Raw genomic sequence first — 26,693 nt, forward strand, 5'->3', positions numbered from 1 at the left:
TCTCCTTCTCTATCTCAAATAAAATCTTTTAAAAAAGGATGAGGAAACCAGCTCAGAGCATTTTTTACTTCCCCTATATGCAAACTGTCCATCAAGACCTCCCTTTCTTCCTACGAAATGTCCCATAGACTAAAAACTTAGCTGTGTTTCTACCACCGGCATACAAGTCCTGCCCCCACTCCCCTCCTGCTTGTATTAACTCACTCACTAACCAATTAACTGACCAATTGAGCAGCTCTCCTTAGCCCCTTAGCCTCCACTTTCTTCTTCCCATTGTCCTTCATCCTGCTGCTAGATGAGCATCCTCAAAACATAGCTGTTGGGGAGCCTGGCTGGCTCAGTCAGTGGAGCGGGCGACTCTTGATCTCTGGGTCATGAGTTCGAGCCCCATGTTGGGTGTTGGGATTACTTAAAAAACAAACAAATATACAAAACGCTACAGCTGTTACCAGTCACCAGCACCTGCTCCTGGTAACCACTGATTCTAGGCCAGAGCTCCTCAAACCTTAACATGCTCCTGACTCACCTGGGGATCTTGTTAAAACATAGATCCTCTGCTGGGTACCTTAATCCATCAGCTCACTGCATCTCGTAACAACCTTAAATTAATAGCCTGTTTGACAGACAAACTGAAGCCCAGAGAGGTTGCCCAATGTCTGGGATGGGGTTTCTCCAGTTCTAGTAGATTTCTACAGTTCTAGTAAGATCCCAGGTGATATAGATGCTGCTTGCTCACGGACCAGACTTCTAGACTCTCCTGCCTACTTATTTTTCTTTAATTTTTTTATTTTTATTTTTTAAGATTTTATTTCTTTGATAAAGAGAGTGAGTGATCAAGGGCACAAGCCGGGGGAGGGGCAGAGGGAGAGGGAGAAGCAGACTCCCTGCTGAGCAGGGAGCTTGATCCCAGGACCCTGGGATCATGACCTGAGCTGAAGGCAGACTCTTAACCGACTGACCCACACAGGTGCCCTAGTCTTCATTTTTAATTGAAGTATAGTTGACACACTTTTTATTTTTGTTTTTTTAAACTGTATTTTTTTTAAGATTTTATTTATTTATTTGACAGAGAGAGAGAGACAGCGAGAGAGGGAACACAAGCAGGGGGAGCGGGAGAGGGAGAAGCAGGCTTCCCATGGAGCAGGAAGCCTGATGCGGGGCTCGATCCCAGGACCCCGGGATCATGACCTGAGCCGAAGGCAAACGCTTAATGACTGAGCCACCCAGGCGCCCCTCACACTTTCTATTTTTGAACAGCAAATACATTTACATGGTTGGAAAATGAAAAAGTATAAAAAGGCACTCAAGTCAAAATTCTCCCTCCCACTTCTATCCCCCAACTGCCCAGTTTCCCCCCATCTCCACCCCCGGTAACCACTTTATTAGTTTCTTATGTATCCAAAGTTTTTCTGTGCCGATACAAACAAATAAGATCATACTTATCTTGCCCCAAATAGTAGCAAACTATACACACCGTTTTGTCAACAGTTTATCAGTTTATCTCGGAGATAACTGGACACAGTCGGCTGACTCATTCTTCTTTAGAGTTGCATTATTCCATTGTGTTGACGTGCCATAATTTACTTAACTAGTCATCTCCGGATGGACAATTTAGGTGGCTTCCAATCTTACCAACTGGTCTTTTTAAGCCAATGATACCCTGGCCAACCTTGCCGTGACCTCCCTCTCACCCCCCCCCCCCAGTTCCCAGCTTCCACCACGCTGAGCTCCTGCTGCGTCCCTCCCACCTCCTGCATGCCCTCCCCAGATGCTTCAGCACCCCCCCCCCGCTGCTGCTGATCTGAACCTCTGTCCCCCTTAGTCTCCTCCTCCTCCTCCTCTACTTCCCCGCTTCATCTCTCCATGTATCTCTCTCCGTCTCCCCAGATAGACTACAGCAACTTGAACTTTGATGCCATGTCTTGGTTTCTCTGGACGCTTCACAGCCCACAGCTGCTGCAGAGCAGTTCTCTAGAATACCAGGTCTGTCATGGAGGGCTGCGTATGAATGCAGCCACTCCCTGGTAGCTCTGCTGGGGCTGGATCGGGGTAGAAGAGCCCAGGAGCTACCCTAGGTGGGAGAACTTCATGGCTCCAAGGTCTCCAAGAAAGAAGCCGCTATCTCATGCCTGAGCTGTCTGGAGCACTTGGGCAGTGTATGATGATGTCCAGGGCAGGCTGGGGCATCTGGGTTTCCCTTGTGCTCTCCCTGTGTGGATGGTGGGAGGAACCATGATGCGGAGATAGGAGGGTGGAGGGATGGATGGTATGCGTATGTGTGCATATGGGTATGTGTGTCCTTCCCTTCCCTATTAACATCCCTGTCATCTTTCACGGGCCAGCTCAAGTCTCAATTCTTCCAAGAAGCCTTCCTGGACTTCTCCAGCCCGTGCTGACTTCCCCTCCTCTGAATTCCTGCTATGTGTATGAGTGACACCAATCACTGTTCCGAACTTAGTCATCATGGTCTACTACCTTGGATCATGTAAACCTCATCTCCCTGATGAGACCTCAAGATCCTCCATGGTAGAAATAAGGCTTCTCTAATTCTCCTATATTCCCATGTACCCCCAAACCCTCAACCCAGAACCAGGGAGTTGGGAGAGCCCCCATAACTGCTCCTTGAATGAACGGCAGTGGGTCTCAGGACTGCCATGGTAGTGGGTGGGGTGAGACAGGGTTGACCACAGGCGTGTCTCCAGCCAAAAACATTTGGGGAACATGAGGGTTTCTAAAGATGCTCCTATCCCTCCCTCCCCCAACCCCAAGCCCACCTGTTCCTCAGTCTCTTCCCTCCTGCTGGGAAAACAATGACCTCATAGCCACAAGCCCTAAAAGCCCAACTCATCCTGTCCCTTAACCTGGAGCAAGTAAAGGGGACTTTAAAAAAATGTCACAGTCATGAAAAACAAAACCAGGGGACGGTACTAAGTCAGAACTTAAAGGCATATGACAAGCAAATGCAATGTGTGACTCTTGACTGTGGATTGGGAAAAAAATAAAACTGACATTTGGGGGATAACGGGGAAATGTTTAATACTTCAGCGTGATAACTATTGCAGTCACTTCGAAGAATGTCCTGATTCTTAGGCAAGGGATATTGAAGTATGGGTATGCATGGGGAGCTGGGCCCGGATATCTACACATTTCTACCTTCAGCAAAATGAAAATGAAAACATAAAGTGTATGTGTGTGTGTGTGTGTGTGTGTAGAGAGAGAGGGCATGTGTGCAAATGTGGTGACATGTTGACAATCCAGGAGAAATGTGTACAGGTGGTCATTTTAGGAGTCTGCCAAATTTTTCAGAATGAAAAGTTAAGGGGGAACCACCTTTGACACAAATTGCTGGACACCTACAACTGTCTGGGGGTGCTGGGGGGAAATACAGGCTCTGTCTGTGACTGGTCACCCCCACCCAGCCATCCATGCCCACTGCCAGGAAGCATGGAAATCCAACCCCTTGCCCTGGCTCAGCCCCTACTCTCAGCACCTTGCACACAGTCTCCCAGTCATCAACTCCCAGGACCCCCTAGGGCTGCGGCCGTGGCCCAGCCCAGCTACGACTGTCCTCCCCAGCTCCCCAGCTACCACTGTCCTCCGGAGCACCGTAAAGGGTCACAGCTCCTCTCTCTGGGGGAAGAAACTGAACCTAAGTGGGCTTGACCCACCCGGAGTTTTTAAAAAATTACATTTACTTAACCCACCTTGAGTTTCTAAAAATTATATTCACTTCACTTCCCAGAAAGGGGAATTTGATGTACAAAAGATTGCCAAGATTTAGTCGTCCTGCATTCTCTTTGGAGCTCGGTCACTGTGGCTAATTTTTCCACCTTTGTCACCGGATAGGGATCCTCCTTTATTGCTTTTCCTCTTTTTTTTTTTTTTTTCCCTGATGAGCACTTCCTTATAATCCACTGAAGGCTCGTAGCCCACATTTTTGAGGGCCTGCAGAACTCTGCAACGTGCCCGCTTTGGGCAGCCATTGCCCCCAGTGTAGGGCCTGAGTCGTTTCCGAAGCGCCCATACTGACCTGGTCATGAACCTCCCTAGAAGTAGGGGACTAGCCCGCCTCCTCCCTCGCCCAGGGAGGAAAGGGGTGGAGGAGGAGGGCCAGGAGGGGACCTCGGGGAGGCCGGCCGCTCGTCTTCCAGGCTGGGCGTGGGCTGGGCGAGGTCCCCAGCCCACCGGGCCGTGCCAACAATGGCCTGTTGTCGAGGGAGGAGGGCAGGAATGCGGCCGGGGAAGTCGGGCGGCGGGGCGGCCGCGGCGGTGGCGGCGGCGGGGCGGGGGCGGGGCCGGGGCCCGGCGGCAGCCTCTTACCTGGCCAGGTGGCTCGCATTTCCAGGCGAGCGGCGGCGCCCGCAGCACCTGTCGCCGGTGCGCGCGGGCGGGGAGCCGGCTGGGGAGGGGGGCATGGCCTGTTAGGGGCCCCTGGGGAGCCGGTGCGGAGTTGGGTCCCGGGCAGGGCAAGGCCGAGGGAGGGAAGGTCCTTCCCCGGGTGCCGCGCAACCGGCGGCAGCATGAAAAAGAACCAGACGGTGCAGGGCACCTTCAGCAAACTCTTCGGCAAGAAGCACGCCAACCCTCCCAGCACCTCCCTCTACGCCACCAACCCCCCCTGGATTTTCACCCAGGAGACCCCGGAGGAGGGGAGCCGGGACTTCGGTAAGCTCGCGCGCGGGGTGGCTGGCCCCGGGCCCCGGGAGGCGGCGTGGAGCGCGGGAGGTGAGGCCGGGAAGGAACACGTTGCAACCTGCGCGCCGGGCCGCGGAGGCGCTGCCGGGAAGGGGAGGCGGCCCGGCTCGGCTGTCCCGGGCAAGGGCCGACCGGGAAGAGGTGCGGGGAAGGAGGGAGGCCCCGGCCGCTCGTCCGAGGTGATTATTTTCCCTCCCCGGTGAAACTTATGTCTGAGTTATTGTTGTCAGAAAGGCTTCCTGGGGCTTGTTCCCCCTACCGAGGACCAGGGGGTGTCGCTTCTGCCCCCCTCTGTTCCTATCTGGGTGCTGACACGCTTGGCTTTGCACAGGGGAGGCCCAGGAAAAATCGACAGAAGCCACTGCTGCCGAGATTACCAGTCGCTGCAAGACACCAGGGTCGCTTCCTGGGGTCACAGGATCTCACCAGCTGAGCCTGGGGCCCGGGTTGTCTATGAGCTCAGCCCCAGGAGACCAAGATGGGACAGTGGAGGCCAGGGAAGCCCCTCGCGACCGGCAGCTGCCCCTGGCCCCTTGAGTCAGGGTGGTATATATACCTCTGCAGGCATCTGGAATCACCAAGCCAGCCCGGCCCTGGCGCTCTGGCTGTGGGTCACCTGGTCACTGTATCTTTTTGCAATTTGTACCCTCTATAACTGAGGGGAAACCAGTGCGATGGGGACAGGAGTTCACTTCTTGTGTATGAGCTGAAGCTCTGGGCCCAAAGACAATCACCCCGCACAGCTTTCGCTCACCTGCCTTCATTGTCACCCCACTGTCTTCTCTGACCTTTATGGCCACTGTACCACGGCCCACAAGAGGGTGGTAAAGCCTCAGCCCCTGCTGTTGGATTCAGTTCAGCGCCCGGGTTGTCATAGTGGGGACACAAGGCACCTGGACAGGAGCAGGACAAACAAGATATCACCTCTTCCTGGCCCAAAGATCTCAGACCAGTGGGTGAACAGAGCTAACCATATGCCGATTAGACCATTCTGAGCCTTTGCGATAAAAAAATGAAGTGCATAAGGGGCGCCTCGGTGGCTCAGTCGGTTAAGCGTCTGCCTTCGGCTCAGGTCATGATCTCTGGGTCCTGGGGTCGAGCCCCGCATCGGGATTCCTGCTCAGCAGGGAGTCTGCTTCTCTCTCTCTCTCTCCCCCTCTGCTCCTCCCCACTGCTCTTTCTCTCTCTCTCTAATAAGTAAAAATCTTTAAAAAATGAAGTGCATAAGGAGCAGAGAAGAGAGATGACCTCAGCTTGGAACTAGGGTTTGAGCTGAGAGGGAAGGGCATCTAGCATCATGTAGAGCAAAGAGCAGGAGCAAAGCCTAGGAGGGGCAGAGTAGTTTGGAGGCACAGTTTAGGAACTTACTAATACATGTGTGCTGCCAAGTATAACAACTCTGTGAGACCCAAACACCTTTCCTTGCCTGTGTAGCAAACGCTTACTGACCCCTTGTCAGGTGCAAGGTACCATTCTAAAGTCCGTATGTTGTTGACTCATTGGACCCTCATCTAGCAATCCCCATGTAGTCAGTGATGCAGGTACTATAATTCCTGTTTGTCAGATGGAGAGACTGAGGCACAAGGAGGTTAAGTAACACGCCCAAGATCACACAGCTTTACATGGCCGCGCCAGGATTTTCTTAAGTATACAATTCAATGATTATTAGGAGACTTACTGAGTTGTGCAACCATCACCACAATTTGGTTTGAGAACCCTTCCGTTATCCCAAAACTTCCCTCATGAGGCAGAGCCGATATTTGAACCCTGAAGCCGGGCTCCAGAGACCACACTCTTAGCCAGCTTGCTGAATTAACTTAGTGGGAGGTGATTCAAGGGTGAATATGACTTGAGGGGCACCTGCTGGAGGACACGTTTCCTGCCACCCCCCCCCCAACACACACACACACACACACACACACACACACACACACACACACACACACACTCCTTTCCTAAGGGGAGACCTCAGAAATGCCTTAGACCCTTCTCTGTATTTTTGCCTGCACTAATCTGTCCTTCTGGTGAGGGAAGCGGAGGCATCATGCCCTGTCACCTCCGGCCAGCTGCAGCCTTCACCAGCCTGGGCAGGGCTGAAGCCCAGGGGGCAGTTCCTCCCATTCCCAGGGCAGGGCTGGGCCTCCAGCTGACTCAGTCTGGTTGCACCCTGCACATGGAGGGGTGGAAAACAACATACACCCAGCGGGATGGCTCCCAGTGTTTCCGGGGTGTTCCCCAGGGTGCCAGTGGGTGTGACCCAGGGCCTCTTCCCTGCTGAACACGACATGTGCTTGGAGTTGGGACAGGAGGGACCAGAGTTGGAGATTCTGTGATGGGATGGAGATACCAGACCTGCCTCTCTCTATAAAGTGAAGGCTAACCACTCCCTGGGCCTCGTTTTTTTCTTCTGTGACATGGGGATGGTGTCTAGACAGTCTACAGAATGGCTGCTTGAGCTTTGTACGTGGCAGTGGTTTGAAGACTCTTAAAAAGAAAAGCCCTAAAAGCAAGAATTGGCAAATTATGGCCCTGGCTCAAATCTGGCCCCTGGACTGTTTTCACAAATAAAGTTTTATTAAAACAGCCAGTCATGCCCGTCATTTACATACTGTCTGTGGCTGCCTTCACACTACAGTGGCATTGTTGCGTAGCCACGACAGAGACTGTATGGCTCACAAAGCCCAAAATATTTACTAGCTGGGCCTTTACAGAAAAAAAAAGGATGACTATGATTTATTACGTTCAGGTCATTTCGACACTGAGCATTTCCTGCCCTTGCCTGCTTCAGCATCTCTTCCTACCACTTCTGTAGACCAGAGGAAGCTGAGGCCATCTTAAGGTCTCAAAAGGGTTGAGATTAGTATTCCATAGGGTCCCTGAGTCCATAACCTTCTCTGAGATGCTGGTGGTATTAGGCCCTAGAGAACAGGTGGAGGAACGGAGCAGGGAAAATCAAGGCGGAGGTGTGTACGGGAATTAAGAGGTAACTGGTGGCTCTGTGGCTACAGCCATGTAAAAATCTGTTTGCATAAGGGTAGGCTGGGTGCAGTGGGTAAAATGCAAACAGTCATGTGAAGGTGGTGACGGCTATGTTTTCCTTTAAACAAGTTCCTTGACATATATTCTAATAACTATTAGGAGAGCTGCACTTAATGCAAATGCAATCCTAATGAAGCCTCGTGCCTCCCCCCACCAGCCCACGGTGGCCGGGGGGGCGGGGGGGGGAGGTCTTAAAAGGCCACACGATTGTTTTCGAAATGCTTGAGAAAGCAGAGATGTGGATCTTCGCAAATTCCTTGATCAGGGACAGGCTGCTGCAGCCAGAAACAAGGCTGTCTGTCCTTCTGGACTCCTCCCTTACTTCTTGGATGAATCAGCCCACCTTCTTTATCCCCGGCGCCACCCCACCCCACCCCAGCAATGGGTCGTCCTCTATTTCTTGCCTTGTTCCTCCAAATGTAAATTGCTTTTGTCACAACCACATAGGACATTTATTACAAACGCAGATTCCTGGGGTCCCACTCAGAATCACTGGGCTAGGACTTCCTGCAGGTCTATATAAATGTGCAGGAACTGTAGCCAGCTCCTGTCCAGGGAACCCCCATGCTCCCTAGGGTTGGCTGTTGGTTGTGGCCTCCCCGCTCCCAGGGGCCCCTGACCTTGTGTTTCAGGCCAGACTGAAAGGTAGGAAGCCATGAACACCTGGAGCTGAGCGCACATTTCCTGCCTGAGGCAGGCTGGCACCAGCCTCCCAGAAGCTGACCTGGGCCTTGCAGGGGTGTGAAGGAGACTGCTGTTTACTCCTGTCCCCTGGAGGTGCCCTGCAGTTTGCCAGCAGGTCAGTGCACACATACACGCCCGTTATCCAAGCTCCTCTCGTCCCTGTGGTTCAACTCCAGAGGGCCGGGCTCTTCCTTGACCACAGCAGACCAGCTCTGGGGGGCCCCTTCTCTCCCAGCCAATACATTAGAAACAGTAACAATAATATTATCATTATTATTATCAGTTATTTACTGACCCAGGCCCCATGCTAAAAACTACCTTTGTTAACAGAGTCAAAAGGCTCAGGTAGGTGAAAAGACTCAGGGCAGCTCAAATGTTGACGTTCATCCAGTCGTCTGGGGCCTTGTTAAGATCAGATTCTGATGCGGCAGGTTCGGGGGGAGGGGGGGGAGTACCTGAGAGTCCCCAGGTGAAGTCCTTGGGCGGGTCTGCAGACCAAACTTGAGCAGCGAACCCTAACTAGGAAGCTGAGGGCCGGTCTGATGAGCAGCCTCCTCCAGGCCCCGCCCCCAAGGCCCCGCCCCTCCATCCCCACTCCTCTACCTGTGGCTTCCTGCTCAGGCCCAGCCCAACCTTCAGCGTCCCCTCTGCCCTTGGACAAAGGCCTCTCTCTGGTGCCTGGGTCAGGCCTGCTGGGGCTTGCTGGGACAGACTGGCCTTTTCAGGTTCCTGTCATGTGGACCTGTTAATTAGCAAGGAAGGGCCTCATTAACGTCGTTTGTGGGTTACATTTGTGGGGCCCACCTGCTGCTTCCCTGAAAGGCTGGGGCTCCTTAGTGACCAAGGATTGGTTGCTTCATCTCCATGGGGTGGAGGTGGGGGTCAATTTGGGGGTTCTGGGTTATTCTGTGTCAAGGCAACAAACTCCCTCAGCTACAGCCCCACCGCTCCTAAGCCTCTGGGATTAGACCCTGGAGCCAGTGCTCTTGGGGCCATTTGGGGGCTTCTGGAAATTTGGGGCTCCACACCATCACCCCAGCCCTCCTCTTGTCCCTGCAGGCTGCTTTCCTTCCTCTGATTTTGGGAGGCTTCCTGCAACAGAGGAGTAATGATCCCCATTGGACAGGTGGAGAAACAAAGCCTGAGAAAGTGCTCAGAAATCCTCAGGCAACACATTAAGGAGCCACCATGTGACCCCCAGAGCTGATTCCTAGGTCCATTTGTTTCCTCTAGGCAGCATCCCGTTTTGAGTTTCTGGAAAAAGAGGAGATGGCGGGTCTAGATGCCAGACCCCTGCATCGTTCTCCTGCTGTGCTGGCTGTGGCCAGAGGGTTCTAGAGTCAGGTTGCCTGGGCTTGAATCCTGGCCCCTTTCCTTCACCAGCTGTGGGACCTCAGGCAGGGGACCTAACCTTTCTGAACCTCAGTTTCTTCATCTGCAAAATGGGGATAATAAGAGTGTCTCCCCCAAGGTTTGTGAATGGGAATGTACAGAGCACTTCAAGTTGCGCCAAGCTCATAATACCTGCTTAATAGATGTTAGACGTTTGCATTTTTATTTTTAATTTTCTCTCTAGCTCGGACCTGTCTAGGATTTGGGGAAAGAGCTAAAGGACGGTCCCAAGCCTCAGCCTCCATGGAGATCTGTGGTCGCTTTGGGGCTGGGCAAGGAAGAGCATTTTACCAGGCTTTCGACCCTGAACTCTGGGAGAAAAGAAATGCCAAAGACCCAATGAGACGCTGTTCCTTTTGGCAAGAAGGGGAGAAAGGGAGGGCTGGGAGGGAAGCAGCAACTGTGTCCAGGCCTCAGCTTCCCCAAAGCAGGCCTCCCCACCCACCCCACTGCACTTACACACACACACAAAGGGAACCAGTATGGGGAGAGGCAGCGAGCCATGTGCCGTATGTAAGGCACTGCATCATTTGTGCCCGCAGCCCAGCACTACAAGTCAGGCACCCTGTTTGGGTCCCAGCATGCGGCTGCTCTGCGACCTTGAACCAGCCCCACCCACGTTGCACCTCTGTCTTCCCATCTGCCAAGTGCAGCCCCAAATGTCCGCAATCAGAGTTCTCCCTGAAAAGAGAGCAAAGGGCCACCCCCCTCCCCGTGGCTCACACCCAGGGGTACAGCTATTTACACTTAATTTGCTGTGATTCAAGCTCACAGCCAAAACCTTGCAGGAGCAAGCTAAGGTGGGGCAGAGGGAACGCAATGACGAGAATGGTGATGACGATGATAAGCAGCCCTCCCAATTATTGAGCAGAAATTATCTGCTGGGCGCTGTGCTCACCTGTTATACACTGTGTCTCTCACTCAGCCTCACCCAGCCCCCCCAGTCAGGATCATCGCCCACAGTTACAAAGATGAGGAACAGCCTCCGAGAGACCTAGAAACATGTCCAAGGCCCCACAGTGAATAGAACTGGAACCAGGCTCAGCGGGGCGCTGAACCCGCAGTCTGGGCCCCGCACCATCCTGCCTCCCCTCCCAGCTGGGGAGCTGTGGCCTGCCTGGGTGTCTCCTGGCCTTGCTTTGGCCTCCTCAGAGCCCACGCAGCCTCAGCCTCAACGTGAACACCCCTCAAGCCAACGGCAGGGTGGGGTTCTCCCCTGAAAGGAGGCCGTGGAGGAGGGAGCTGCCATCCCCGGGGTGAGGTCTGAGAAGATGCCTTCCTGCTGAAACACATGTGGCCACCAAGAGTTATTTTTGAACCAGGTTTCTGGATATTAGATGGCATTTATGTGAGCTCAGATCCTTGAGGAAGTGTGAATGAGAAGCTGCCTTTGTTTCCTGTCAATCTGTGAGAGACAAATGTAACCAAACGCAAAGGGATCCTGCACAGAATCCTGTCAGAAAGAGAATTTCATTTGGGGGGAAGCTGGGATTGTTTTAATGATCAGGTTTGGGTACGTGGAGGCAGATCTGAATTTCCTCCTCCATTATCACTGTGCTTGTTTGAGATGAGTTTGCCGGGCAGAGAGGCTTGTTTGTATCTTGACAGGGCTGTGGCCCACCTGGGGCTGGGGCTGTGCTCAGACCCCACTCCCTGGGCCTCCCAAGGCTTCCTGGCTGCTGGAATTGCCCCCCGAAGACGCCCCCTTTCTCTGGAAGCTTCTGGGTCCATGGTGGCTCTCTCCACTTCCCTGCCTTCTGAATCCCGCTGGGATGTTCCTCAGGTGTCCCTCTGGGCCATGTGGCAAGCTCAAGACCTCCGAGATCCCCAAGGACTCTTCCAGTGGGCAAGGGACCGAGTAAAAAGACAGGCACAGAGGGAGTTTCTAGGTTTCAGAGTGGATAAGACACTAGGACAGCATCTTTTCTTACTGAGCATTCTCATCGTGTACTCAGAGGGCAAACTGTCCAGGCTCCTCTTTGTCACTCCCTCCACCTCCTCACTTCCCCTTCTGTCCTCAAGAGGTGGCCTGGCCCTCCTTTATCTCATCAATTGAGGAGGGGGCTGCTTCTCAGGAAGGCCCATTCTAGCATCCTTAAGACTGTGATTGGAACCGAGTTCATTTACTTCCATGGGAAAATCCCCAAGTTGGACTCTATTGTCTTTCTGTTTAGTTTGGACCTTGATCTTGAGGCTTAGAAAGCCCCAGCCCTGACCCTGAACCTGTGGAGGACCCAGCTCATGGTGGTGGCCCCTCTTGCGTCGCCTGCTGTTGTGCCTTTACCAGTCAGGAACTGAGCCCAGGGATGTCTGGGTGGCTCAGTTTGTTAAGCATCTGCCTTCAGCTCAGGTCATGATCCCAGCGTCCTGGGATTAAGCCCTACATCGGGCTCCTTGCTCAGCGGGGAGCCTGTTTCTCCTTCTCCCTCTGCCACTCCCCCTGCTCGTGCTCTCTCTGTCGAATAAATAAATAAAATATTAAAAAAAAAAAAAAACTGAGCCCAGGCATGAGGGGCCCAGGGAAAGTCTGGCAGGTTCTAGCCACACATTTTTTTGTGTTTTGGTTTTTCCTTTTTTTTTTTTTAAAGATTTTATTTATTTATTTGACAGAGAGAGACACAGCAAGAAAGGGAACACAAGCAGGGGGAGTGGGAGAGGGAGAAGCAGACTCCCCACTGAGCAGGGAGCCCAATGCGGGGCTCAGTCCCAGGACCCTGGGATCATGACCTGAGCCCAAGGCAGACGTTCAATGACTGAGCCACCCAGGCGCCCGTTTTGTTTTTTTTTTTAAAGCAACATACATTTATTATCTGAAGTTCTGTCGGTCAGGAGTCTGACACCAGTCTCATGGGGCTAACATTAACGCGTCCGTAAGACTCTGTTCCCTCCTGGAGGTTGTAGAGGAGAGTCTGTTTTCTTTCTCCAGCTTCTAAAGGCCACCTGCATTCCTTGGCTCATGGCCCCTGCCATCTTCAGAGCCAGCGGTGGCCACTGGAGCCTTTCTCACAACACACTCCAACTCTGTCACCACACTTCCTGCCCTGACCCCCAGGCACACTTCTTAGAACTGGGGAACCAAACTGGATTTCCAAGAAACGCCCTCGTGGGGAGGAACCACCGGGGCCTTCCACCCCTGCCTCAGGCACAGCCTCTGCCTCTGATGGGTTTCCCAGAGATCGACTGTATTTTTAGAAAGGGTTCCCCTGCTGGGGCGCCTGGGTGGCTCAGTCGTTAAGCATCTGCCTTTGGCTCAGGTCGTGATCCCAGGGTCCTGGGATCAAGCCCCACATCGGGCTCCCTGCTCAGCGGGAAGCCTGCTTCTCCCTCTCCCACTCCCCCTGCTTGTGTTCCCTCTCTCGCTGTGTCTCTCTCTGTCAAATAAATAAATAAAATCTTTTTTTAAAAAGGGGGGTTTCCCCTGCTGAAAACAACCACAAACCAAGACAACAGTGCCTCCCAGTCAGGGCTGAGTCATGGAATCTGTGAGGTAGTTAGAACCATGGAATCTGTGAGGTGGTTAGAGCCCTTGCACCTGTGTGGGGGTCAGATTCAGCTCTGCCCCAGCCTGAGCGTGCCCCCGGGCAAGCTTCACCTCCCACCCCTCCCCAGAGCTGCTCCAGGGCCACAGCCAAGACTCTCTTACCCCCAAATAGCCTCCCCCCCACCCCTCGCAGCCCGTTCTCCCATCCACACCATGTATGTGGCGGGATTAGGATTCCCTACTCTGGAAGCAGGGCAGGTAATGGTTCAGAGATCAGCCCTGCAGCAGAAACCCCAGCTTCACCACTTACTCTGAGGCTTTGGGCAAGTTCTTAGACCTCTCTGTGCCCCTATTTCCTCATCAGTAAAATGGGGATGAGGACTGTCCCAGTTGCATGGAACTGTTTTAAAAATTAAGTGAATGAATAATGTGCAAGATGCCTAGAACAGTGCCTGGTCCATTAAAATTGCTCAATAAGTTTTACCTATTATTATATTATTACTACTATTTACAGTGATCCCCTTGCCAGGGTGCTCCCTTCCAGAGTTTCTAGGCACACAGCAATGTCATGACAATTCAGCTGTAGAAAGGAGTCTTCATAGACCCCAACACTAGCGCAGAGATGAGATGATTAGAGAAGAGGTCAGCCTGGGAGCCTGCCTTTCTTGCTATCTCTGTGTTAACCCCACCCCACTCCCAGTCCTAGGAAGGGCCCAGCAGCCATATTCATGCACGTCCGATTTAGACCTTTGGTGTCCACACAGCACTATCTAGGGAATGTCCCAGGAGATCCTGGTGTCAACAGGCAAACTCTTAGAAGCCAGAGAGAATCAGGTGGACCTTAGGGGTAACCGTCATCGGTTTTCCCGTTATCTCTACTTTAGTGGTTTCTGATTGGGCCAGATCTGCACTCTTATGCTTCCCCTCTCCTCCCCCACCTGCCCCCTGGCATCTTGATCTCCAGGCTCAGGTGTGGAGCCTCGTAGGGACTGGGCAACCATGTCTTCCTGGAGGGCGCTGGGCAGCCCACTGCTGGGAACTGGAGTTACTGGGGACTGTGGCGCACACAGAAAACTTGTCATTTTGGCCCCTTTTCAGAGGTGGAAAATCGGGAATGTCCCAGCTGCTCTCTGCCTTTGGGGCAGCACACAAAGGGCTCTGCGTCCAGTTGCTGTGACGTTCTCAAGAGCCTTTATGGCGCATTCAAAACCCAGATTCTCACATAGAGCGGTAGCTGTGGCTGTAGGTGTGGGAATTTGGGGTGAATGTATTCTGATCTCAGGACTTCCCTGACAAGCCCAGTCTCTCTTGAATAAATCTTTTGGCTTTCTTGCAATTTGCTCCTGGAGTCAGGTGCAAAGGGAAAAGTAATCATGATTTGTTCAATGTTCCAGTTACAGGATTCTGGTTCATTGGGATTTTGACCTTTCTTCTCTTTCCCCTTTGGCTAGAGAGGAGCAAAAAGTCCCTCTTGCCCTGTTAAATGGGTGAAAGCCCTTGCTCATGACCAACATAGGAGGTCCACAGTGACCCTTGCTTCTAGGAGGTGACAGTGTGAACCTGGGACAGACTATGAAACCCTATCAATGAGCATTAAGGGTCATGAGGAAGACTGGTTGAGGAAGTGTGAATGGCTTCTCACACCCTCCCCACTACTGTAGAAACAGCCTAGAACACAGACCCAGTAACTAGAGGAAGAGAAAGATCTTTGTATCATCTTCCTACAGTGGAAGGGACCACATTTGTTGAGCACTTACTAAGTGTAGGCCACACTAACTCATAACAGTCCTATAAGGTCAGCACTAACATGACTCCCATTGTACAGATAGGAAAACCGAGGCCCAGAGAAGTTACACAACACTGCCAGTAAGGAGCCGAGCTGAGATTTGTACTAGGTACAGGGATCCTTCTGTCCCACTCCTGCTCTGCCCTCAAGGGTGCAATGCATGGAGCCATGCTCACAGCCATTGCTGGTTTTGGGGATTAAGGATATCTTGAGTTAGAAGAGTCCAGAAGGTGGGTGCTGGGCCACTGGGAGCAGCAGGTGACCTCATCTGCTCTGCTTGTTCCAGACTAGAAATTCAAACACTTGAGAAAAAAAGCCACCTTGCGTTCCTCCCTCGCTCAGAGATAAGCTTTAGTTGGGGCACTGGCCACACTCTCAGGGCCCCTAAAGGAGGGACGACTTGTCGAAGTGTAGACCCAGGAGCTGTACAGGGGGTCAGGAGGAACATGCTTCTGGGGCAAGCTGAGGCCCCAAGAAACAGCCCCCTGGAGTCCCTCCCAACCCCACTGCAGTGGGTCCTGTGAGCACCCACGCCATTGACAGGATCTTGTTGTGTAAGAGGCGCTGAGCTGAGTCAGATGGGCCAACCACAGGGCCTGGCTCTCCTCCCTCAGAACTGCAGGGTAGATTAACTCAGTCATCCCACATGCCCTTGACCTCCAGTTCATGGTCTCCTGCACTTGTCTCCTCCAGGTGGCATCTATTATGGAGACAATCGGTTTGACTCTGTGAGTGAGTCAGGAACAGCCACGCTGAAAGCTCGGCCAAGAGTCCGGCCCCTACTGACCTTCCTTCCGCTGGTGAGTATGGTTCTGGGCTGGGGTCTGTGGGTCTGCTCTGGATGGACTACCTCGGCTGCCAGAGGAGGCAGCCCCTCCTGCCCTAGCCTGAGTGGACATCAGCCTCACCCCCTGTTCATTCCCTTCCTTCCTGATGCCAACCCAGGGTGGCTCCTGGGCGGAGGCGTGGCTGAGACTCATGGCAGGAAGGCTGAAATTAGGGGTGTCTGAAACCCGAGGAGAGGTTATGGGGAACTTGTGTGCAGTTAGCACAGCGATGGGTACCTCTAGCTAAGCAGGATTCACGTCCATGTTCCGCAAGCAGGGACCACAGCCTGCTCTGTGCCAGGCCTTGCATTGGATGCGGGCACGCAGAGATGATTGAGCCAGCATTGCTGCTCTCAGGGGAGGACAGGAGTGAGTAAACAGACTGTTGGAACATAGCTCAGAGCACCGGCAGCCAATCCAGGGTGGCCAGGAGGGCTTCCTGGAAGAGGGTAACACCTGAGCTGTCTCAAAGGACAAATAGCAGTGACCCCTGGGAGAAGGGCATTTGGGACAGGATTGTTCATGGGTCTGAAGCTGCAGGAAACCAAAAACTCCCTTCTGGAGCCATAGTTGGGCTTTTGTTTTTTGGGGAGGGAGAAAGACTCAAAATACCTGCTCTCTGACGGGTTCTATTGGCTGAGACGAGTTCCTGGGTTTTCTGGGACAGTGTAGACTAGGGCTGTCCAATAGAAATACAATGCAAGCCTTGTATGTCATTTTAAATTTTCTAGTAGCTACACTGAAAGTGAATAGAAATAGGCAGGATTAATTTTAATAATATATGTTACTTAATTCAATATATTTGAAAGATTATCATTTCAACATTAAATCGATGTTAAAAAATACTACTGAGATGTTTTACATTCAGATTAGAAATTCAGATTAGAAAGTCCAGAAATGGAATTTTTCATGCTAAGTCTTTGAAATCTGATGCACTGTACTTACACATACATCCCTGACGAGTGACATTTCACCGTGGCCAGTGGCTACTGGACTGCACAGCCCGGGTCTAGAGCCTAAATTCTAGGTTCAGTCCTGCCTGTCAGGCCTGGCTCCTGGTTGGAACAATATTATGACTGGTGTCCATGAGGATTTGTGCCACCCAGACTGAGGAGGGATCTGGTCTCTAGCGCTGCCTGGCACAACCACTTCTGTCCCTGTCGCCTGAGTTTTTGTGGTTTATCCAGCCTCACCAACCAGACCCTGAGATTCTAGATGGGAGACACTGAGTCTTATATTCTCCTGGCTGCATCCCCAAGGCCCGTAGGTGGAGGGCTGAGCACACAGACCTCTGGGAATTGCAACTTTAATTTGTTTTCTGCTTATAAAAGCAACTTGTGGTGGCTCAGTCAGTTAAGCATCTGACTCTTGATTTTGGCTCAGGTCAGGATCTCAGGGTCATGGGATCAAGCCCCACGTCAGACTCTGTGCTGGGCATGAAGCCTGCTTAAGATTCTCTCTTTCCCTCTGCCCCTCCCCTCTGCCTTTATACACACACTCTCTCTCTCAAAAAAATAAAAATAAATAAATAAAAGCAACTTGTGGAAATTATAGGCAAATATAGAAAGTACGACACCACCAACAAAAAGGTATAAAGCAAAAGAGTCAGCCCCTAACTTTGTTTCCAGAGATGCATAAAAGTGTTACAGGGGTCATTGCCCCCATAAATGCAGGTGAAATAATTCTGAGATTTTTCTATTGCTGAAGGTGAATTAGATTCTGTCCCCTCATCTGGGCCCAGGGCTGACCCACCCATACCTGTTCTGGTTGTTAAAATATTGAAATAAAGGGATGTTGCCCCTGGAGTGGCGCCAGCCCCTAAAGGGGTAGTAAATGGTGGTGCGGCTGAGTTTGTTCTGATTGGCCGAAATCCTCTACCCGACCCACCCACTTGGGTCCCTGCAGTAATTAGGGCCTGTCCCAGCCTTTCTGCCCTATCCCTTCTGGTTTGGGCAGAGCACAGGCAGGCGAGGCAGAAGGCTGCGGGGTGGGGGTGGGGGTGGGGGTCGGCAGAGGGTTGGAGGAACATACTGGAGTGGGCTTGGCTGGCTGATCCGGCCTGGAGATCCAAGACTGCCTTCTGGGGGCCAGTCCTCCAGGCAAGCCTCTGAGCCAGTCAGGAGATGGGGGCTTTGCCCCAGCAAATCCACCTTGCAGCTTGCAAGGTCCCATAAGGTGGCCTGGCCTTGGGATCGTGGCTTACACATACGGAGCCCTTACTGTGTGTCGGGCACCATTCCAAGTGCCTCCAGTATGTTAACAGAGTCAACAGAGCCACCGTATCAGGAAGGTGCTGTTATTAATTCCCATTTTGCAGATGGAGAAATTGGAGCACAGGATGGGAAAATAACTTGCTTAAGGTCACACAGCTCCTAAGTGGCAGAGCTGGGACTTGGAGCCCCACAGCCAGGCTCCAGGGTCCAAGTTCTATTCAGGCCATCCTATGCTCCCTTCCACCCACAATCTAGAAGCTTTTTTCTTCTCTTCCAGCACCAGTTTGCAGAACCACCTGCATCTCTCTTGTCAGCCTCTCTGAACCCCTGTCCAATAGCTGAGGCCTGCTGGACACCAGGGTCTCTTGCCTCTTTGGGGTTATAGACCCCTTTGAGACCTTGATGAGGCTATGGGTCACGTGTATGCAATTTTGCTTACAGTTTCAGTGGAGGCCCCTCTCAGACCTCCAGAAGCCCACCTATGATGCACCTTTAGATCAGGAACCCTTGGCCTGATGGCTTGTATCCTGGGGACATCCCTGTGCTCCCGATTCAGGTCACAGGATACACAGCAGCCCCAACATCCTTCATCACCTGCTCCTGGGTTGAGGGGAATCCAGCTCCTCTCTAGGCTCCGGGCCAGGTCCTTTGCTTTCTTCCAGCTGGGGCCAGAGGCTGGGAGAATGAGAAGCGGGAGGGCAGAAGCTCTGTGTGGGTGTGCGTCCACGCGTGGATACACGCTCGCACGCAGCACGCCCCGCGGCCCCACCAAGTTAAGGTGGCTGGGGAGCTGGGCTGGCGCCCAAGCCCTGCCTGACACTGTCCTGGCCGGGCAGGCCCCGCCCCTCCCTGTCCTCCCTTCCCATACTCAGAGTGCTCCTCCCAGGCCAGGCTTCCCCGGGGCAGGGGAGGCACAAGGCAGCCGTGCCCGAGAAACCAGGTGACAGGCCCGGCGAGGGCTCATGCTCTTCCTCGAGCTTTGCGTGCACCTGAGCCACCTTCTGAACGCACCCTCAGCCCTTCACGTGGGCCTGCAAAGGGATGGGCGCAGGAGGGGAGGGCCTGAGGGGGAGGGCAAGGCAAGGGCAAATGCTTCGGACTGCTTCCTGGAGCCTCCTCACTCGATTTGACGGAGAAGGGCAGAGAACCAAGAACTCGTTTCTCAGGCAGCTGGGGCCAGGGATGAAAAGTACGTCCGGATCCCTCTGTGACTGGGACGGGACCCAAGTGATCCTCAAGGAGCTGGCACCAGTCTGGGCGCTGCGGGTGGCTGAGGGCCAAGCCCTTCCTCTCCCTGGGCCCCTGGCTCCTCACCCATCTGTGGGGGTTACGCCAGATGGTCCTTCAGGGTCTCCCCAGCTGTGACTTTCTATGTTAAATTACTCCTAATGGAGAGGCAGGAGCCCCCCCCCCCCAAGAAGCCAAGCCCCTCACAACACCCAGATCACTGCTCGAGCTCTGTTTCCTGCTGCTACAAAGGGCAGTGTCCCAGCCACCCTCCTTCCTGCTTCCTGCTCAGTTTAGACTGAGCTCAGAGGAACTGGATCAGAATCACCGAACTTCAGAACTGGGGAGGACCCTGACGCTCATTAGGATGAGAAAACCCAGGCCTGGGGAGGGGAGGGTCCATGTTACCCCGCTCAATAGAGGCAGAGATGGGACAAGAGCCCGGGTTTCCTCCCAATCCAGTCCAGTCCACACCACTGGGGGCCTGGGCTGAGTGGAGGAAGGATCCTTTCTCTCCACTTACTGCTACCCCTGAGGGGAGGCCGCGCCCAGGGCTCAAGCCAGAGCTTGCCCAAGCTTTCCAGAGCTGAGCTGATCGAACAGCTAGTAGTGGGAAGCTTGTACTTCTCTCTGGGGCTCCCTCTTGCCCTCCTCTGGTCTGAATCAAACCACATCCAGGGTGACGCATGTGAGGAATTAACAATTAAATGCCAATGTGGCAAATATAGGGAAACTGGCTGGACAGGTCCCTAGGGGTGCCCCAAGCGGTGAGAGCTCCCTGGGTCACCCCACCCTATGAGTCAGGCAGGCCTGGCTGTGCCTGGGGAGGTGTCAGGCTGGGCCGGGGGCAGGAAGCTCCATCTACTCTGGATCCCTCCCCCATTCCTCTGTGCCTGGAAGCTCGAAGTTAGCCGAATTTCTGCTTTCCACTCAACTCCCTTTCAGCTCATCTCTGAACTCAAGGTCCACGCTCCCTTTGGGGTTGGGGTTTGAGCTCCTTAGGATGAACCAAGCAGGGCAATCATTGTTGGTTCTTGACTGATTCATGTGGCTGACATTAGCTGGAAGGGTTGCGGGGTGAGGGAGCACTGTGTGTTTGTGTGGGGGTGGGTGGCAGAGGCCTGTAACAAGATGGCATACACGAGGAGCCTCCAATCCCCATGGTAGCCCACTGCCTCCTCTACCCACCTGGCTCCTTCCCTCACAGTGAGGGCCTCACCCTGAACGTCTACACCCTCATGCTACCCACAAATAGCAGCCCCTTGGCCACACTATGGGCTCAGGGATATGCAGACCCCCAGCTTGGGCTGCACTCAGGAGGACTAACTGGGGAAGAACCTCTAGAAGTGGACTCAGGGCCACTGAAGCAGGGGATTCTAGGGGCCTTGGTGCCTAGAGCAAGGTCAAGAAGGGGGTGGTATGGGCTCTAAGGGCATGTCCCCTTGATCCCATAGACTCTTCGCCCCGTAGGGAACCAGAGCAAGGCCCTCATGGCACAGAGCCAGGGGCAGGGCCCTGCGTTCAAGAGCAGTTTGGGATAGCAGGTAGGTTCAGAGGAAGAGGGCCTCATTAGTGGAGATTCTTCTCTGACCCCCAGGAGGGGGTTTGACCTGTGACAAAGGGTAGAGGCCAGGGTGGAAGAAGAAATCAAGGTCTTTTATAAAATGTTCACTGACTCTCCACTTCAGAGAAGCTGCTCTGTGGAGAACACACAGTTGCTTTTCTGGACCCTGTACCTCCTGCCCCTGGACAGCACCCGCTACCTCACATTGCTCTTCAAAGCCAAGCAACACCTAGCTGGGTGTCACCCAGCTCGGGACTTTGGAAGGGTTTCCTTGTGGCTCTCACTCTGGGGTTCCATCCCTCTGCTCCCCCAGCCTACAGTGGTTTCCCCCAATCATGGCCAACTCTAAATCTGACTCAGGGTCATTTCCTTTACCCCCTGCAGCTCCACACCCATCCTGAGGTGCCCCAGCCAAGCTCCAGGAGCAATCTGGTGAGGAGGCTTGCATTCCACAATGTGTGGCTAAGACTCAGAGTTGGCCCACGCCCAGGGTCAACCATGTGTTGCCCATTGGCCCAGCCCCTGGTGACCCAGCCTTGGGGTTTGGCTGGACTTTGAGGAATCCCAGGCATGAGGATGTGTGTGTCGAAGGCAAGAGGAGGCCAAGAGGGTAGGGCTGGAGCCGCCCGTGGAGTGAGTCCCGACCCCTGAGCGCTTGGTAGGACTCTGACCCTCTAAAACTTTAAGGGAAAGATAACCTACCCTCAAATAGTGAGTGTTTTCCACCCTTCCTCCTTCTCCTCAACTCTGAAGTGTTGTAGTCAAAGGGCAGGGATTTCCGGTGACCTAACTCTGACCATAGGGAAGGCTCGGTCTCTTCAGCTTCAACCAGAGACAACAAGTGAGAGGCTGTACCATGGACAAGTTCTTGGGAGACTTGGAGACACTGCTAACCACTGTGCTGTGTGAGGGCCTGAGGAAGGAAAGCCTGGGGGAAAATGCCCTTTCTGGAGTGCTAACTCTGCTGGATCTCTTTAGGTATGTGGTGGACTCCAGCATCCTCACAAACCTAAGGGAGGTGAGATCATCCCCATTTTACAAATGAGAAAACTGAGCCTCAGAAGGCAAGACAAGGGCACACTTCTTGAGCACTGACCATGTGTCAGGTATGGTCTCTGATTCCTTTGAGACAATGGAGTTAAATGAAGACCACCAGTCTGGTTTGTCTGACTCCAAAGTTCATGTTATATTGTTTGTTTTGTTTTGCTAAGTAGGCCCAACGTGGGGCTTCAGCTCATGACCCTGAGATCAAGAGTCTCACGCTCTACCAACTGAGCCAGCCAAGAGCCCCAAGTTCATTTTTTAAAAGAATAACTATTGTTTTGGGTTTTTTTTTTTCAATTATGAAAGACACAGACGTCCGTTGTTAAGAACTGAGAACTAGAGACACGTATAAGGTAGAAAATAAATATAAATAGTCTTGGAATTGCTTCCACCCCCATCCTCCCCAGCGACTAATCATTGCTGGGTAACTTTCCGGTATACCAGCCTGTGATGGTTTGTAAAAAGCTGTTTAGACTGAGCCAGGGAGCTGGGAGTGAGGTGATCAATGATGTTAGCTTCTAGGCGTTGTCCTGGTTTGGGGACAGGGAGGGGCTGAGGCCCACTTTCAGGTGGAGGGCCCCACCCGACAGGGCCGGGTCTGGACTCTGCCCCAGGCGTCCATGCTCTGAGGCCGCTGAGCAGGGAGGGGCGTGGTCAGACCGGGAGGGGCGCGGTCATGGCCAGCCGCCCGTGGAGGGGGGGGGCGGGGCGGTGCGGTGCTCAGACGCTCGTTTGCCTGTTCTCGGTTTCTGCGCACGGGGTGGTGTGGCCCGCTGTGGACGTGGGCTGCCATCCTCTAAGGGCCACACACCCCTCTCCCCTGAGTCTGTTTGAGGCGCATGCCAGCCCCTGTGGGCAGCGCCCCGGGGCATGGGGCTCTGTCATTTTCTCAGCGCAACGACCGTCCAGCTCCTGGACTGACTGCGACAGTCAGAGCCCTTTGTCTGAGGTCAGCAGTGACCTCAAGCCCAAGCCCGCCCTCTTGGCCTCACCCTGTGGCTGCTGGGAAAGCAGCTTCAGGAACTTCTCCTTCATCCCACTTGCCTCTTCCCCTCCCGGGAGACACAGAATGATCCCGAGGATCTGCAGGCAATGGCGGACTTCTGTCCTAACCCCCTGTCATGGAGGCTTGGCCCCGAGTGCCCAGGCCACCGCACAAGGCACAGGGTGAGCGGAGTCACTGGCAGGACACCTTATGGGCCTGGACTCACAGAGCACCATGGTTGAAGTGATCCTTGGCAAGCGGTTACAGAAGAGGCAGGGAGGCCCAGAGAGACAAGTGACTTTGCTCTGAGTTCGTTGGTGGTAGGGCTGGCTGCAGAACACAGACAGGCTTTCCACCTCTCCTGTATTCTTTCTTCCCCTCATTCACTCATCCAGGAGTTTACTCACTTAACAAACTTGTTGCGTTTTCCATTCTGTGCCAAGCATGAACAAAGAATTAGCTGACACCTGACCCAGAAAGAGGCTGGGCTGGGGCAGCAGAGATGACACTCATCTATGATAGGTTCCATCTGTGCTCGAGGAGAAGCATGAGGGCAGGCTCCGAAGTTCCAATTTTGACCCTGCCACTTACTAGCTGTGTGACCTCGAGCAATGTTCCTCGCCTCTCCGTGCCTCAGAGTCCTCTTCTATAAAATACAAACAACCTGCCTCTAAGGGTTACTTGAGGACTCACTAGGTTGCTACATGTCAAGTACTCACAATGGTGCCTATAGGCACATAGTAGGCACCTAATAAATGTCAGCTGTGGTAACAATGCACACAGGGTAAGGAACACATGGGGTAGAGAAATTAACTCGGGCTGGAGTTGCCAAGGAGGGCTCATGGACCAGGGGCATTTACTCTGGGATTTAAAGGATAACTAGGAGTTTCCCAGGCAAAGAAGAGCATCCCAGGCAGAGTCAGAGCAAGAGCAAGGCTGTGGAGACCCGAGAAGGATCAGGAATGAATCCCAAGCAGCTGCAGTGGTTCTGAACAGGTGGAGGAGGGAGGTGTGGCTGAATCACCTAGGGGCTTTTTCAAGCTATTCACCCACCCACAGAACCTCCAAATAGCCTCTTCAGAGTGTGGTGTCTCTGGCTTACTGAGGATCCCTGCTGCAGGGAGCCCACTTGCTCATGACTGAGTCAGGTCCCCATGGACACTGGAGTGGGAAAAAGATGAGAACCTCTAGCTGGAGCCCCGGGTTTGTGGAGAAGGTAGGGAGAAGATGGCAGGAGCTGCAGAGCGGACAGCTTGTGAAAGTTCTCGAATGCCATGTGAAGGTGCTTCAGTTTCATCCTCTGGACCAGTGGAAGGTTTCTGAGCAGGGAAGTGACCTGCTTTGAGATGCATTTCAGAAAGACCATCCTGGCATCTGGTTTAAAGAATGGAGTGAGGCAGAGGCCAGGCAAGTATCTGGAGACAATGATGGTAGTCCATCTATCTGTCTGTCTGGGTAAGAGACAGTGAAGACTGAAGAAGGGGCGAACTGGAGGGGTGGCGAGAAGAGAGGGACCTAGGAAATGCCTGGCAGAACCGGGTGACAAGTTGGGTGTGCGCATGATGACCAGGTGCCTGGAAAGACAGGGATATATAACTAGTTGTAGATCCTTGGGCAAGTCACCTAACCTCTCGATGCCTCAGTGTCCTTTTCTGTAAAAGTCAGGTAGAAACAACAGCACCAATCTCATCAGGTTGTTGTGGAAAGTAAATGAGTTAAGAGACAGAAAACAGAAAGAGCACGGGATAAAGAGTAAGTGCTAGGAAATCAGCAACTGCCATTATTACTGCTGAGCCTGGGAGTGCTGGAGACGGCGGGAGAAAGATGGTGTGAGGTGCTGACATCCAACAGATGGAAAGCTCTGAGGCTCTCTCAGCACCTTCTCTTTCCATGGTCTTATCTTTTGTTTTAACCATTTTTTTTTAATTGTAAGATACATATAACATAAAAGTAACCATTGCAGCCATTTTAAAATGTATAGTTCAGGGCGCCTGGGTGGCTCAGTTGGTTAAGCGACTGCCTTCGGCTCAGGTCTGATCCTGGAGTCCCGGGATCGAGTCCTGCATCGGGCTCCCTGCTCAGCGGGGAGTCTGCTTCTCCCTCTGACCCTCTTCCCTCTCATGCTCTCTATCTCTCATTCTCTCTCTCAAATAAATAAATAAAATCTTTAAAAAAAAATAAAATAAAAATAAATAAAATGTATAGTTCAGTGGCATTAAGTAACTTTTTCTTTCAACCAATCCTAATGTGCAGAAAAGTTACAGGAATAGTACAAAGAACTCTCTAGAGCCTTCACCCACATTCAGCACATTTGCTTTACTTGCTCCCTCCATCCTTGATATATATACAATATTTCTTCCTGAACCATTGAGACATTGTGTCCTTATACTCCTAATTACCTCACTGTGTGTAACCTAAGAACAGAGACATTTTCTGCACAATTACCAAATTCAGGAATTTAATATTAATATGATACTTTTATCTAATGCATGTTTATATTGTTATTGCCAATTGCCCCTTTAATGTTCTTCATGGCACACATCCCAGGATTGAGTTCAGGATCACACATTGCATTTAGGGGTCATGTTCAAGCCCTCTTCTTAAGGAGGCTTTTCCTCTGTTCTTTGAGGCTCAAGGAGGCAGGTCAGGGAATTCAGCACTCATGGAGGTGGATGCTGTCTACACCGGTGCATTTGCCCACTGAAACATGGCGCCATCCCAGCCAGCAGCCTGGGTCTCCCTGATGAGTGAAGGGAGTTCACCTTCTGGGTCTGTTTTTCTAGGACTAAGGTGAAAATGAGTGTCTTTGCCTTGCCTGGAGACAAAGCAGTGGAGGGGATGGCTAAGTGAGCCGCTGGGACTGTGTGGGCGTGAACAGAGGAGAATACAGCAGCTCAAGCAGAGCAGTGAGGTGGTGGTCATGTGCTGGGCCCCCCATCTCTGTGGGGAGAACCTGAGAAGCCTGACCTCTGCCTGCACTGTTGCTCCAAGACCACTCATGAGACAGACTTCCATCCTGTGGTCTGGGGAGTCTACTGTGTTTCCAGAGCTCTTGAAGTTCCAAGGATGGGATGGGCAGTAGGACCGGCGGCCCATAAAATCTGTCCATCTTCCTCTTTCACGCACAATTATACTGGAGCATCACGGGTGACCCAGAAGATGCTGCTAGGATTCCAGGCAGCTAAGCTTTGATTGTTCACAATTTTTTCCCCTTTGTAGGAGAGAGGATTGGAAGACATCAGCCTTCAGCTAACACTGGTTTCCTGGGTTAGGGATATTATTTCATTTTATCCTCATAATGCAAAGTAGGAAATATTATCTCTGTTTTGTAAGTGAAGAAAATGGGTGATTTGTAGAAAAGGTGAATCGCAGGGTCTAGGTTTGCACCCTGACTCTGTGAAGGGACTTGAGATAATGTAGGTAAAGCTCTTAGTGTTGGCACACAGTAGGTATGTAAGTAATGGTTTATTTTCTTATTTTTTATTTTAAAGATTTTATTTATTTGAGAGAGAATGAGAGAGAGAGAGAGAGCATGAGAGGGGGGAGGGTCATAGGGCAAAGCAGACTCCCCGCTGAGCAGGGAACCTGATGCGGGACTCGATCCCGGGACCCCAGGATCATGACCTGAGCCGAAGGCAGTCGCTTAACCAACTGAGCCACCCAGGCGCCCTAAGTGATGGTTTAAAATCACTGCTACCACTGCTCATCCAAGGTCACACCCCTGGCAAAATTCAGAGCACGAATGGAATCCAAGAC

At 52.6% G+C, this 26,693-nt stretch overlaps 1 protein-coding gene across 1 annotated transcript in view; it reads left to right on the forward strand.

Moving 5' to 3' along the window:
* The first annotated feature begins 4,331 nt into the window (after positions 1 to 4,331).
* Positions 4,332 to 26,693, forward strand: part of C7H6orf132 (chromosome 7 C6orf132 homolog) — a 33,463-nt gene continuing 11,101 nt past the window's right edge. Inside the window, exons 1-2 of the mRNA XM_027601401.2 lie at positions 4,332 to 4,665; positions 15,771 to 15,877. Coding sequence (XP_027457202.2) covers positions 4,521 to 4,665; positions 15,771 to 15,877 — 252 coding nt within the window. The 5' untranslated portion in view covers positions 4,332 to 4,520. The remainder of the gene's footprint in view (positions 4,666 to 15,770; positions 15,878 to 26,693) is intronic.

Source organism: Zalophus californianus, chromosome 7, assembly GCF_009762305.2.
Source record: "Zalophus californianus isolate mZalCal1 chromosome 7, mZalCal1.pri.v2, whole genome shotgun sequence".
In the NCBI taxonomy this organism is placed as follows: Eukaryota; Metazoa; Chordata; class Mammalia; order Carnivora; family Otariidae; genus Zalophus; species Zalophus californianus.